Source organism: Megascapheus bottae, chromosome 1, assembly GCF_031878675.1.
Source record: "Megascapheus bottae isolate mThoBot1 chromosome 1, mThoBot2.hap1, whole genome shotgun sequence".
NCBI classification, from domain to species: Eukaryota; Metazoa; Chordata; class Mammalia; order Rodentia; family Geomyidae; genus Megascapheus; species Megascapheus bottae.
In genome coordinates, this window is record NC_143509.1 from 85,261,043 (window position 1) to 85,273,889 (window position 12,847).

At 34.1% G+C, this 12,847-nt stretch overlaps 1 protein-coding gene across 1 annotated transcript in view; it reads right to left on the minus strand.

Moving 5' to 3' along the window:
- Nucleotides 1-12,847, minus strand: part of Robo2 (roundabout guidance receptor 2) — a 1,066,805-nt gene that overhangs the window by 77,259 nt on the left and 976,699 nt on the right. Inside the window, 5 exon segments of the mRNA XM_090347905.1 lie at nt 198-319; nt 2,760-2,926; nt 4,545-4,707; nt 5,371-5,452; nt 8,930-9,135. Coding sequence (XP_090204031.1) covers nt 198-319; nt 2,760-2,926; nt 4,545-4,707; nt 5,371-5,452; nt 8,930-9,135 — 740 coding nt within the window.

The following is a 12,847-nucleotide window of genomic DNA, read 5'->3' on the forward strand; positions in this document are numbered from 1 at the left end:
GTGCCATGCATGTCAGATTCCAGCAGTGTCAGAGATGCTTTTTAGGCTAAACAAATCTTGTCTTTCCCTTTCACTCATTTAAAATAAAAAGAACAATATATGAAAAAATGAGTTCAGGCATAATTTTAGAGGGTTATCCAGTTTTATACTTCACGCAAAGCTGTAGATAAAGCTTAATCCAATCTTTGCTAACTTACCGTCCAGGTCACTTGGACAGTTGTGGGAGTCAGGACAACAGGAGTGTGAAGACGAACAATGACATCTCCAAGTTCCTTCTGTACTTGTCTGTGATCCACTCCTTGTGCTGGTGGGCTAATATCTGCAGTTAGATGAGACAGTTTCAAAAATACATCTTAAAAATAATGCATCATAAAATTCAAGTTTATGTCTATAAAAGCCAACACCTTATACTCCGAGCTCACTACAGAGGAAAAAAATAAAAAAAAACAAAAACTTGCGGTTTTTGTTTGTGAAAAGGCTGTTGACATTCAGAGGAATGCATGAATTTTTCCTATTAAATATCTCTCCAAAGAACATATGTCTTCTGCTTTGTATAGTCTCTGAACTGGAGCAAGCCAGACCATAAACAATTTTTCATTAATCTTTTTTGACCTTTTTCACAGGAAGTTATTTTATGAGTCAAGATTTAGTGACTGCAGAGGTATTGAAAGATCAGGGTAGTCTGTCTTCCCAGTCCAACCTTACCTTAGAACTATGTAGAAAACTAGCGCATCCACACAGGTAAAAATAATCTAGATACTATAATTTCTTGATTTCCAGTTATACACCTTTCCTACTTCACATTTAATAATTTAATCTGCTAACCAAATCCAGAGACACTATAAGCAATTGGATACAGGTAAAATAAAATATAACTGTCAGGCCTTCCAAGTCTTTGTTGTGGTTTTTGTTTTGTTTTGTATTGTTTTATTTTTCATCTTTCTGGAGACAGAATCTTTACTAGCCCCTTTATCATCATGGAAAATTAATCACATTACTTCTTCAAGAACAATAGCCAAGTGAAATTACTTCTTTCTTGATTATCATCACGTCAGCAATAGTGTCATCACATGTTGACTTTACTTCATTATTTTCCTTAAAAACCCTGTTTTCTGTTAAAATGGCTATGGAAGTCACTAGCACTGAACAACTGTAATTACAATAATATTTTATGGTTATATGGTGCTTTTGTAACATAGCATACTATTTTGAATTATATCTTGTTCAATGTCTTTTGCAAAGCCTTAATTAATCCTTTCTCAAGAACCCTGCACGCAAGTACGTTGTATGAACAGCAAAGGCACTATTTTCTATTGAATTGGTTTCCCTTAAACCACAACGACACACCTGTACCTTAAATCTCAGCCCTCTGCATCAGGTTACTAAAGAGGGAATGGGTAAATTTTCCATTCTGAAGTTTATTATAATTTAATGTTATGAGAATTTTATCTTAGTCAAAAGCATTCACTGACTCAGGAAGAAAACCAGATTTACTGTCTCCTGAAATAGGCTACTCCATCAAATATCTGATTACATAAACACTAGTACTGGTAGTTATTAAACTTGACCACCTGGAAGGTATAAGAGCATACACCCAGGGTCCTATCTGAGGATCTATTCACTTGGACCCTGCAAATCTGAGTTTCTGTTTTCAGGGATATAGACATTGATTTCATAGAGCTGCTCTGTATAATGAAAATAAGATTCATAGAATCACACTTTTGTCTAGGCATCATTTCCTTACTGCTGTTTTGCTATTATATAGCTCATGCAAAGAAGAATAAACATTTTTTCTTTTTTTTTTTTTTTTTTTTGCCAGTATGGGACTTCAACTCTGGCACTGTCCCTGAGCTCTTTAGCTCAAGGTTACTACTCTATCCCTTGAGCCACAGCACTATTTCCAGTGTTCTGGTTGTTAATTGGCACTGAGATTCTCATGGACTTTAGTGCCCAGGCTGGCTTTGAACAGTGATCCTCAAATCCCAGCCTCCTGAGTAGCTAGGATTGCAGGTGTGAGCCACTGGCACCTGGTGAATAAACATTTTTCTATCACTGTGAACACAATGAAGTTCTAACTTTGTGAATTCATTTTTACTATGCAGATGCCTCCAATTATTGTCTTTTTTAGTTTTTTTAAGTATGCAATTTTTATTTTATTTTATTTTTTATTATCATTAGCAGAGGGGTTACAGTTATATTTGCCACATAGAAGATACATTCATTCTCATACATTGATATCCCTTCTCATGTTTTTGTCCCCATTTCCTTCCCCCCCTTCTCCCCTCATCTTGATTTTCCCCTTCCCTTTCCTATCTCAAATAAACTAATAGGGGCTGGGAGTTTGGCCTAGTGGTAGAGTGTTTGCCTAGCATGCATGAAAACCCAGGTTTGATTCCTTGGTACCACATATATAGAAAAGAAAAAGCTGGAAGTGGTGCTGAGGCTCAAGTGGTAGAGCTCTAGCCTTGAGAAAGTCAAAGGACAGTGCTCAGGCCCTGAGTTCAAGCCCAGGACTGGCAAAAAATAAATAAATAAACAAACACATTTACTGTGTCTTTCTAATTGCATAAACTGAGCAATGTCTAGCAAGAGGACACAGCCTAACAAGATGAAGAAAAAACATTCTTATTAGTCCCCATCACTGAATAAAGTCCTGTTAATCATCATAGAAAATTGAAATACATTTCTCTTGAAACATCTCTTTTAAAATGACTGTCTGGTGCCTCTTCTAGGACCAAGTCTAGAGTTCATGAAATTACCTTGAGTTCGCACAGGATCTGACATTGGGCTTGGGTCACTGAGACCTTGGGAGTTGATTGCTCTGACCATGAATAAATAGATGGTATTAGGCCGTAGTCCTCTCACAGTATATAGAGTCGTCTTTACGTGGTTGGCCACTGTCTGCCAGCTATTGCTCACTGATTGACTGAAACATGAAGAGAGAGTTAATTTAGAGATCCATTATAAAACTATTGGAAATGGAATCGGGTATCAATGACAAAAGTTAATGGCTGAAAATTAAACACAGACACACACACAGCACTTGAAGTGTTCAGCCCAATAAATGAAACATTTGAATGAGTTCAGTTGATTCAACAACAAAGCCGAGCCCACCTAACAGAAGTGCCATGCACAACAAAATTAAAGTCAGCACAGGAGATGTGACAGCCCTTTGCTAAATGCACAGCAGCCCACTAAATGAATACCTGTAAAAGGAACAGAGGCCAAGATCACAACATCAAATTTGTACAATAAATATGGTCCTCATAAATGCATACATATATGTATATATACCTTGAAAAGAATTAACCTGCAGAAAGAATAAATGGGCTACAGAGTAAATTATGCCAATACATTTCCTGTTACAAGGTGGGTTTTCTTTTGTATCAACTCCACATGCAATATTATAACAGAGCCTTCTAAAACTACATATCTGTAAAAGAAGAAAGGAAGCATGTAATGAATAATTTCCCTTGCTTACAGTTTTAATAAAATTTACATTACACAGTACTGTGATTTCTCATCTAAATAATGGCAAAATAATTCTAAATTCGTCCCTGTACAGCAGCTATAGATGAGTGACTTTTCACAACATGATCTAAGGGCACATACTGCTTTTGCTGAGAATGGGGAGAGAAGTATGGATTATAGGGTTATCAATTTGGAGGGACATCTTTAAGCATGGAAACATAAAAATATTGAAAACACATAATATAAACATGTTCTAGCAGAAAAAACTATGTTACTATCATTACCTTAAATACATATTAGAATGGTAGCAAATTAAAGTGCTCATTGTATTAATCTTCACAAGAGACAATGGCTATGCTTCAGACTTGACATTAGTCAAGTGGAAGCACAATGATACTGATTGTGAAATAATATTAAGAATATTTCCCAATATTTTCCAATATTTAAGTCAAAAAAGCAACTGTACCATCCATGTCTTTAAATTAATCACAATTGTTTTAAACAGCCCATGGAAATAAATTTTCTTTTCACCTGCTAGGACCACATGAAATTGGATTCTACACTGTGTTTTTCAGTTTTGTTGAAGAAAGAAAAATGAATGTATTCACACATATAACATAAAACAATGCAATAATTTAAAATTGTGCCCTAATTATTAGGAATATATATTCCAAAGTCTCATGTTTAATAACATATTAAACATTTCATCACTGGTTTAATAACATAATAAACATTGCATTGTTTTAAAAATAGCTGTGCTTAGTTACTATATTGTTTTTCTGGCTCTAAACCTCACATTCTCCATTAAAATGTACACAATTTCTAAAGAAGGTACCGAAATGAACTATTATATCATGGACTAGATTTCTGTAGACCTGGCCTGGATAATTCATAATCTTATGATTAAGTGATAAATGAAAAAGTAAAGACTGTCCTATGAAGGATAAATTCTTTAGGATGTATAGATTAAGCTTGACCTGAACATAAAACAATAGGCAAACTTAGGAGACATTTTAAGAAAGAGGAACTAAAGCAAAAATCCCAGAACAGAAAAACAAACAATTTTTCCATACCTGAAAGCTTCAATGATATATGCACTTGCTGGGAGAGCTCCAGGAGTACCTGCTTGCCAGGACAAGGTAACACTGTTCTTAGTCACATCTGTGACTTGTGGTTTAGATGCTGGCCCTGGCAGGTCATTTATATCATAACTTTTACTGATTGCTGCTCCAGATTCTATAGAGGATAGATAGAGAAAGCTTTAATTCCCAATTGCGTAAGCCAACAGGGATGTTTCAGAGAAGAAAGACCAAATGTATGGAGTTCCACGAAAACACCAACTGGTACAGCAACTTAAAAAAATGGCCTTCTGCTTCTCTTGGTAGTTTGAAGTTGTTACCCTGATTCCTTGGGCAGGAGAAACAGGAAGATTGTGGTTTCAGGCAGCATGAGCATATTTCAGTAACACATTAAAACAAGTACCTATCTCAACAGCAAGTTGTTTTTGATGTCACACATGTGTGTTCCCAACTACTCAAAAGGCCAGCCCAGGCAAAAATAGCTCAGGAACCTATCTGAATATGTAAGCAGAAAATCAATTGAGGTTGGGACTCAAGTAGTAAGACTACATGCTCAGAAAACCCAGAATACTGAACTCAGTCATCAGACCCACACAAGTAAATACACACACACACACACACACACACACACACACACACACACACACACACATACACACAAAGATACATTTAAACATGTATACAGTGGCTTTGAATGTGAAGACTGAAGTTCAATAACTAAACTTTGACCTGGCCTTCAGTTTTTATTTAGTAATAAGTTATGGATTCAGTATTTAGGCCGTTAAGAAAGGTTAAGTCAAAAAAAAGAGAAAAATCTCACCTGTCACATCCAAGACTGCACTCCAGGAAGTTTCTCCACTTGAACTTGTAGCCACACAAGTATAAGTGCCCGTATCAGAAATCTAATATGCAGAGGAGTGAAAAAATTTTACTTTCACCAATAATTAATTGTACATTGATTACTCAATTTTGATCAAAAAAGTTAATTCCTTTTAAAATGGGCTGTATCATTTGTCTGGATTATGTGTTAGAGTCAGTCATATGTATATGCAAATATTAAAATGAATTCAGACTTTTGTTGTAATGCTGACGCAAAGATTTTAAATTATAGTTTTTTTTTTCTCTTTTTATTGTGTGTGTTGGTACTGGGGCTTGAATTCAGGGCCTCATGCACTTGTTTGACTCTATTACTCAGGGCTGGCACTCTAACATTCTCTAACACCTCAACTTCTGGTTAAATAGAGATAACAGTCTCAAAACCTTTTTCTGCCCAGACTGGCTTTGAACCTCAATCCTATTATCTCAGTCTCCTTAGCAATTAGGAATGTAAGAACGTGACACTAGCACTCAGTTTTTAAAAAATATTGTTCTTAAAACTAAATGTTGGTTTGGGGAGTTTGGCTTAGTGGTAGAGTGCTTGCCTAGCATGCACAAAAACCCGGGTTCAATTCCTCATTACCACATACATATAAAACGCCAGAAATGGTGCTCTGGCTCAAATGATAGAGCTCTCTAGATTTGAGAAAGTCCAAGGACAGCACTCGGGCCCTGAGTTCAAGCCCCAGCATTGACAACTAAAAATAAACACCTAAATATTATTTTAATAAGTTATCTTTATCTTTTTCTTTTTTATTCTGTGTTAAATCTCAAGTTTATTATAGGGTGAGGCTTAAATGTGTCAGAGTCAGATATAGATATACACAGGAAAAAAATTACTGAGATTCCTATATACTTGAAGAACAGAAATACAAAGCAGTTGTCTCAAACAAACTGAACTTCAATAGACAAAAATGTAACTAAGAATAAACAGTGAAATAATGAAAGGGTGTACTGTTTTTTTCAGACACAGAGAAAAATGGAGAAGGGCCAGTTCTAAGGAAAGGAAAAAAATATACATATATATACACATACATATATATGTATTTATATAAATACACACATACATATCATATATCATTAAAAAACAAACAAATGACCACATGCCACTTGTCCGATACCTGAAGGATAATTAATTAAAACCAACTGAAAAAAAAATTCTTTGAGACTCTATCTCTTATGGAAGAGCAAAAAGTCTGGATGCAAGTGTGACCCAATTGTTAGGCTACAAGTTATATACAATAAGCTGAGTGAGCACAAAGCCCTGACTTCAAGTCCTGATATGACCAACAAACTGTGTCACTTGTCAGTCTTGAACATACTTTCTGTTTCTCTCGTTACCTATTCTTACTCTTTTTATCACTGCAATCATACAATGTGATCCTTCCTTTGAGTTTCTTTTCTATCAACAACAACAACAACAACAAATAAAAATAACCAAACATGATTATAAAGCTAATATAACCCAGATCTGAAAGGGACCTAAAGAAAATCTAATGTGTGATTCTTTTTAAAGCACATTTTAAAATTGCAATCTGAGTGGTGGTGACTCATGCCTGTAATTTTAGGAGGCTGATATCCAAGTAAGATTGAAGCCAACCCTGGGAGGAAAGGCCCTTAAATCTTTATCTCTAATCAACTAGTGAAGTGAAGCTATGGCTCATATGATAGGGCAATGGCCTTGAGAAAAGCACTCAGGGACAGTGATAAAGATGGGTCTCATTGTTTTAGTGAATTCTGGAAGTTTGTGGAATAGGCTCAGGTTTAAATTGAATGCATATTAAAGAGTGATGTTTTCAAAATTGCTTCTTGGATCAATCATTAGTGCATAGATGTGACTGTCATCCCACCATTTTAATTAATTTTAAATGTCATTATGTACATTAACTTAAGTTTCAATTGCTATGGCATGTCCTTTTTTGACATACTATTTCACTAAGCTAAGACTGTCTTCTATCACACAGAGGGATGATGGGAATCTCCAATATGAAATGAGCCCTCCTTTCAAATGTGGCTGTGAGCACATTAAAGCCATTAGATACCTTTGCATTGAAGAAGGCTCACCCACAAACTAAATATAATGAGCAGAGGTGGGTCTTTAATGGGATGTTCATTTGAATAGGGACTGTGAAAGAGTAAAAGAATTTACATTTTATGATCATAGTTGAACTAAAATGTAGCACTTGTTATTCCATACACTGCTAAAAGAAGAGTGTGTAGATAATGCTTCTTAACTGTATCTCCTTGTCACTGTGAGGAGAACCAGCCTGACATTAGCTGTGGTAGGTAGGTTTTAATGAGTGCTGGAATATTTTACTTCTCAAAAGATACAGATTTGGTTACCAATTAGCTGGACTCTGAGAACACAGTATTCATCATGCTTTTTTTTTCTTGCATTAAATACTGATAAGAAAATACAAGATACAAAGACACATGACCTACTACAAACCTCTTGCAACCAGACTATAAATCCATTTTACTCTCCCTTTAAAGTCACTTATCTTGCAGAAAAAGAACACTATGCTCACACTAGGAAATAACAAATGTGATTCCAAATGACTAATCAGCATTTCTGTCTCACTGTCTTATCACCACTAACCTCATCACCACATTCTTTATTACTTGAAATAATTACTCTTCTGGTCAGAAAGGCAGATCAGGGTGCTAGGACACATGTTCCCTTCTTTCTCTCCTTGTGCACTGGGCTGCAGACAAGCCCTCAGAAACAAACATCTCAAAGAGACTTCTTCAAAGCTTAGCCCAAGACTCAACATTTGACATCATCACAAATCCACCTTTAATTATTGTTGCGAGACTATTGTAGAGTAACACTGTGTTGCTTTAAAAACCTCCTTAACTTTGTCACTACTACCTGATGGTAACAGAAAGCTAATAGACTAGTCATAGGTAGATATAACATTAAATTTCCAGAAAGAACATTCCGTATAAAACAAATTTCAGATAAAAGATCATCAATGACTTATTTTCAGATAGGGGACTAAGTAGAAAATTCATTGAAGTTATTCTAAAATCTGTAAATTTCTTAAAACTAGCCAAGTCTGCTTTCTGTAAATTTAGCCTCACCCCTTCACAATTTCAACAAAATTATTTGCATAAGCAAGTATATTAGTATTGCTCTAAAATTTTGTTTTATTTCAGTAAGAGTAAAATCAGAAGCAATTGTCACTTTCAAACAATTTTTAAATAACCACTATTTTTTTTACTACTTTCATGCATTCCATATTTCTAGTTTCATTGATTGTATACATGCAAGACGGGGAGACAGAAGGTTAGAAAAATGTTAGGTCTGCTATGAGTTTCTGAGTAGCATAAGGGCAATGCCATTTTTCTTCTAATTTCAATTAATCATTTTTATGGCAAGAAATAAAATGACCTATTATGAAATATGTAGCAATTATGCAGAGATGTAAGATTTTCAGTTCACCACACAGTTTTCCCCTATAGTTGTACTTACGCTGTGACAGAAGCCAAATATTTCTTACCCGTAAATTCTTAATCTGCAGCGTTCCTTGGTCTTGGATGGATGCTCTTGGATCTCTACCCAGAAAGGTAAATCCCTCCTTTAACCAACTAATTACAGGAAGAGGATCACCAGTTGCTTTACATTTCAGTAAGGCTGTACCATCGACTCCTAGAGACTGGTTTACTGGGCCTTGAAGAATTATGGGTGGAGGTCTATCTGTCAGGACTGAATGATACAAATATAGTCAGAACATTTTATCTTCCATGTAGGAAACAGTGTTACAATACGAAAGCTATGTAGTATTACTTCTGCGTTCCTTTGTGTATAAATCTTACCTATTGCCTAGATATACATTCACACCTGTGTCCGTATCCATAGTAAAGTACACATATAATGACTATACTATTATTTATAACTTACTTAGAAGTAAATATAACTAAAGAAATACTGGAATAAATTCTGATCTTTTACAAGAGCATATTTTATTTATATGATTATACTTAAAATGAAAATGAGTAGTATATAGCAGTCTTTTGTAAATGATTCATTTCATTAATCACATGCATATTTAAGAAAACTAGGGAAGTATATGTGGGGCCGAACCAGTCCTTGCTTTACTTATAAACATGTTCATGAGGTTTACACATATGCTTATACCAGCTGAAACATTTACAAATTTATTAGAATATGTTAGTTGTAGGAAGACATTTTCTTGTAACATATGTTTCCATACACATGATATACTCCTATCAAATGGATTCCTCTCTCCCTCTTTCATTGCTACATAAATAAATGCATTTCAATTTACTCAAATACATTCTAACATTCCATCTTCAAATATAGTCATAATATGGGAATTGTTGTTATTCAATGGATATGTAAAGTAAGCTATTACATTAAAATAATAAAGTGTGATTCAGTTGAATTTTCCTATAAAATCAAATTTTCATTGTATTTCAATTTCTGGATCCATTTTGGTAAATATTTCCATAATTTTATGAATGTTTAGTTAAGTGTGCTTTTCTGCTTATGAAAGACTTTTTTTCTAGATTCTCTAAATTTTTTGTGTATCAACTTTTATAAATAGTAGTTTATATGACCTTTTCCTAATCTTGTATCATATATATGATATTATTTCATTGATTTGGATAAGAAGTCATTAAAATTTCTAGGTACTTAAGAGTTTCCCTAAAAGTAGCAATAAATTATAATTTAACTGAGAGAACATGATACAACTCCCTTGCATATCAAGATACTATGAATTCCAGTCAAACTGTATCTAATGCATAAAGTATAAAATCCAAGTATAGAAAAATAATCAATTTCTTGTTATTCAAAGGCCCATATTAAAAGTTATTTCACTTTTTAATTGAAAAAGAAAATTTAAAATAACTTTGGAGTATAAAATTAAAATATACACAATGGAATTCTATGCTGCTGTCAGAAAGAATGACATTGCCCCATTTTTAAGGAAATGGAAAGAATCAGAAAAAATCATATTAAGTGAAGTAAGCCAGACTTAAAGGAACATAGGTCCAATAGTTTCTTTCCTTTGTCATGATCAGTAGAAACCTTGGGTTCTCCTAGCAGAGATTTACAATAGAACAAAATCTAGAAACATTAGGCCAAATAGTATGACACTAAATGTAAGGACCTCCAGGATAAAGAAACAAAAGCCATATAATGAATGACTGTTGTTCTTAATGTACTATGCTATCTCTCATCTTTTGCCATTCCTTGGCTATCTGATATTGTTATAATATTTCACCTTGTTATCTGATATATTTTATATGTGCTTAATTGGTTATTTGAAATTGGATAGGGAAGGGGGGAAATCAAGAAAAGCTGGGGGGAGGGTAGGAGGGAAATGGGGACCATGTCATGAGAAAGAGTATCAATGTTTGTGAAGTTACACATCTTTTATCTGGTGAATATAAAGTAACCCATCTATTAATCACAATAAAAAGCAGGAAAAAAAATTAAAATAATTTTGGCACACATGACAATAACTGACCCAATATAAATTCAATATGAAATTTTCAAATAATCTCTAAATTGTGAAGAAATTGTCAATTCAGAGACAAAAGGAATCTTCATTACCAAAGCAATACTTATTCATCAAATTTAAGTATTGCTACTTCTTTGTTTCAAATTAAATGCCGATTTAGAATTCCAGTAACTTCTTATCATTTGCTTTTATTATCATATGTCTAAAGTCAGTAGAGGCAGCCAAGGGTCATCTAATTAGTTTTTTCTCTTCTTTTTTTTCCTGCCTAAATAAGTAGCTCATGGTCCTTTGAATGACATTGATCAATAAAGTAATTGAAAATTTCCTGGCCAGAAGGAATTTTCGGTTTTAAGGATGTTATGGGTGAAAGATGACCAGAGGTTTCTGTAACGTGAAGGCCAAAGGTTAAATGAACATTTAGGGTTTTCAGTGATCTGTGAACAACCGCTTGGTCTTCTTTAACTATGCATTAAACATCCTCAATAAACCTTTCATATAAGAGAATGCTGTGACAGTTGTTGTTAACATAAGATATAAAGATCATCTTCTGTATGCTTTATCAATAGAATGCTCATTGCTGTTTTACATACTCTGAAGAAAAAAGTGCATCAGGAAAAAAAGGAACAGTGCTAAGGAACCAAAGAAAATATATTATAAAGGTGCATTTTGAAATAGAAGTGTATTGAAATGTAATTAGTGTAAATATCATTAGGCATAGCTGTTTTTATTTCCATGATCATTTTCACCTTATGTGAAAGTTTCAATTAAAAGTAGTCCTAGAGGGGCCAGGAGTTTGGCCTAGTGGTAGAGTGCTTGCCTAACATGTACGAAGACACAGGTTCGATTCCTTGGTACCACATACATAGAAAAAAGCTGGAAGTGGTGCTGAGGCTCAAGTAGTAGAGCTCTAGCCTTGAGAAAGTCCAAGGACAGGGCCCAGAGCCTGACCTCAAGCCCAGGACTGACAAAAAACAAAAATAGTCCTAGAATATGAGTGTTAAGGCAAAAATATAACAGCATAAATAAACATTACTATAGGCAGAATAATCACTTGTTTCTCAGATTACTACACATATTTTCATCCTACACTAGACTTTCAATTAGCTCAAAATTACCTTAGATCATAAGAATGATTATAAGAAATGTGTTTCCAAAAAAGAAAAAAATAAACACAACAAAACTAGATCATCACTCTATTAATTGTAACCTGAAAAACAATACCAGACTAACTCAAAGATCATATTTACTGTCATAACTTAAAAGAAAAAAAATCTTGCTCTTAATCGAATCAGACATGAATCTGAATACCCACCTGCGTCATGAACCTTATGAATGACATGAACTACTTTTTTATTAAGGTGTTTTGTTTGGTACAAATATGTCTTTCCTTATCTTATACATTATTAATTTATAAGAAAGAGTTTAAAGAATGGGAAAGAGTAAGATTAAGTTATTATATGACAGTGGAGACATATCACATTGTATACTTATTATGCACTAATGTATAAAAAAATTTAAGGTCTAGTTTCTTCAAAATGCTAGAGAAATTTCTATTATAACCTACATCTTAAGTATCATATTTAAAGGATCTTATAGTTCTGTTAAAGCGTAGCCTTTGGACCAAATAATTTATTTTCCTAGAATATGTTATCTTGACATTTTTGCTCAGATAAACATCAAAAAGATTGGTCGTTATCTTTTATTCTGTTAAAGAAATGCAGAGGGAGAAGGAAACACAAATCCTGTTCATATATGGGGAAATTTCTCATTCTTGTTATCCTTGAACTTGAATTCTCTTTTCAGTTCAATAGCAGTAAATCTCATATTGCCTCAGCAGGTGCAACCATTAACCAGTTGTTGTCTCTGTTACCAGTGTTCATTTGTTTATATACCTTATTCAGTCCTGAATCAGGCCATATCATGGGCAGA